This window comes from Doryrhamphus excisus, chromosome 1 (assembly GCF_030265055.1).
Source record: "Doryrhamphus excisus isolate RoL2022-K1 chromosome 1, RoL_Dexc_1.0, whole genome shotgun sequence".
NCBI lineage: Eukaryota > Metazoa > Chordata > Actinopteri > Syngnathiformes > Syngnathidae > Doryrhamphus > Doryrhamphus excisus.
The window spans coordinates 12,765,236-12,767,917 of record NC_080466.1 but is presented as its reverse complement, the minus strand read 5'-3'; the positions used below and the strand labels follow the sequence as shown (position 1 = coordinate 12,767,917).

The 2,682-nt window shown below is 49.3% G+C and overlaps 1 protein-coding gene across 1 annotated transcript; it reads left to right on the top strand.

The window, feature by feature from the left end:
* The first annotated feature begins 925 nt into the window (after positions 1–925).
* On the top strand, positions 926–2,455 carry LOC131139691 (uncharacterized). The gene has a single exon (XM_058089520.1). It carries the CDS (start codon positions 926–928, stop codon positions 2,453–2,455), a length of 1,530 nt encoding a protein of 509 aa, XP_057945503.1.
* The last annotated feature ends 227 nt before the right edge of the window (positions 2,456–2,682 follow it).

Here is a 2,682-nt window from a genome sequence, read left to right as displayed (position 1 = left end):
TGATGCCCCACCGACCAAAATCTGCAAAAAATCTACTATACTTAATACAAAGCTTAAATTACTGATATTGTGAGAACAACGTCCTTTTATCTGGCCACAAAAAAAACCTGAACTGTGTCTACGCATATTTTTAGATGCGCAACTTTCTCATCCGCATGCACTACGCTGTTCATATCTAAATAGATTCTTGGTCAACGTCCCCTTTCCGTGGCTCTTCCTGATCCTTTGATATCCACGTTGACTTCAAAGCGGCGAGCTGGGTGTTACCTGATGCTAATAGTCCACATGAAAGAGAATGTGTATGAGGTGCGAGCATGAGGGACTGACAGAGCCTCTTGGGGGGGGACACCACTTGCTTCTCCGTCAACCCAGACACAATTCCCCAGCTTCTAGTTAGCGGTGACTTCTAAAGGACCTTCAGAAATGCAGGAAGGGAGAGTGCATCTACTTTGATGGTTTGGACATGAGCTACAGGAAAAGATCTAGGCCAAGGGTTTGGTCATCGGAGGCAACCTGTTTGGATGGATAATAGCTTAAAAAAATAAAATCTTTTTTTTTTTTTTACTTTCAGTTGACCTAGTTTGACCTGGCTTTTATTTTATTTTTCTATGAAGCATGATGTCAACTATGATAGCGATATGATAATATATTTTTGAAAAAAAAATCGATATATTAAAAGAAAACACTGAATGGGATTCAGAAGTATTTGAAAATGTTTTTAGTTCAAGTGACTTACTGGATGTGATTTTGTCTTTTTTTTTCCATTATTATTATTATTATTATTATTATTGTTTTGTTGTTATCCTCTCAGTAAACAATCTCTACTAACATTAATTAGAATGTGTTCACTTCAAGTTAAATTTAACCAAAATATCAGTGCCTCACCAGCCAGGAACATGGTCACTTGAGGCCTGTATTAATACGTATGCGATTTCCCCCCAGCCTGGGGAAGATCTTCGACAGCACTCTGAAAGACAAGGCAGCGGTGCAGTCAGCCAACGCAGAGTTGAAGACCTGGCTATCAGTAGTGGACAAGTCGGGCCTCCCGGGGAAGTTCAAGGCATGGATATACCAGCATGGTATCCTGCCGAGACTCCTGTGGCCACTACTGATCTATGAAGTCCCAGTATCCATTGTGGAGGGCTTCGAACGCAACATCAGCCAGTACCTGCGCAGGTGGCTAGGCTTGCCAAAGAGTCTAAGCAGCATCGCCCTGTATGGGAATACCAACAAGCTGCAACTCCCCTTTACTGGCCTGACCGAGGAGTTCAAAGTCACCAGAGCCAGAGAGGTGCTGCTGTACAGGGACTCAGCCGACACCAGAGTCTCCTCCGCAGGCATCACGGTCAGAACGGGGAGGAAGTGGCGGGCGCAAGAGGCAGTTGACCAGGCTGAAGCAAGACTAAGGCATGGCGTCTTAGTAGGGTCAGTGGCAGTTGGACGAGCTGGTCTTGGTAGCCACACAAGACCACGCTACGACAAGGCCCAGGGACGAGAGAGACGTCAGATGGTGCAGGGAGAGATCCGTGCAGAGGTGGAAGAGGAACGCCGAACCAGGACAGTGGCCATGCGCCAGCAAGGAGCATGGACCAATTGGGACCAGGCATCGGCACGGAAGATCACCTGGTCAGAACTTTGGAAGTCGGAACCAGACAGACTCAAGTTCCTGATTCAGGCAGTGTACGATGTGCTCCCAAGTCCATCAAACCTTCATTGCTGGGGGCTAGCAGAAACCCCAGCATGCCCACTGTGCTCGACATGGGGTTCCCTGGAGCACATCCTGAGCTGCTGCCCGAAAGCCCTGGGAGAGGGGAGATACACGTGGCGCCATGACCAGGTGCTGAAGGCAGTAGCAGACACCATCTGCACCGGGATTCAGCAGAGCAAGCACCAGCCCCCGGTTAGGCAAAACATCACTTTCGTCAGGGCTGGGGAGAAACACCCGGCAGGACATAAAGTCCCGACCGGACTGCTAGCCACAGCCCGTGACTGGAAGTTGCGAGTGGACCTCGGGAGGCAACTTAAGTTTCCAGAGCACATAGCCAGGACGTCACTGAGGCCAGACCTGGTCTTAACATCGGACGCCACAAAACAAGCGGTGCTGCTGGAACTTACAGTCCCCTGGGAAGACCGGATGGAGGAGGCCCACGAGCGGAAGAAGGCCAAATACCTGGAGCTGGTGGAGTTGTGCAGAGAGAGTGGCTGGAGGGCCCGCTGTGAGCCAGTAGAAGTGGGCTGCAGAGGCTTTCTAGGGCAGTCGTTGCATCGAACACTCAAGCTCCTTGGCATCAGAGGGCTGCAAGAAAGAAGGGCCACCAAAAACATCAGCGAGGCGGCCGAAAAAGCCTCGAGGTGGCTGTGGATCAAGAGGGGAGACACATGGAGTAGCACGCTGCTTGGACACAAATCGGGGCCTGATCACCCCCGGTTGGGTCGCCTAGGTGAGGGTGTCTGAAGATCAAAGACCCGAAACACCCAATGACCCTAGGTCCTTTACTGAGGATGTGTCCAAGCCGCACCCTTGAGGTGTTTCATCAATCTAATCATACAAACAATCCGCAAAGAGACTTTGATATTCAAAATGTTTGAATGTTGTAATCTGTTATGCAAGATGTAGCTGAGATGTTAATCGTGTGGAAACACAAGTTCTGGAGGCAGTAAGTAAAAAAGAGAAGCCTTCGT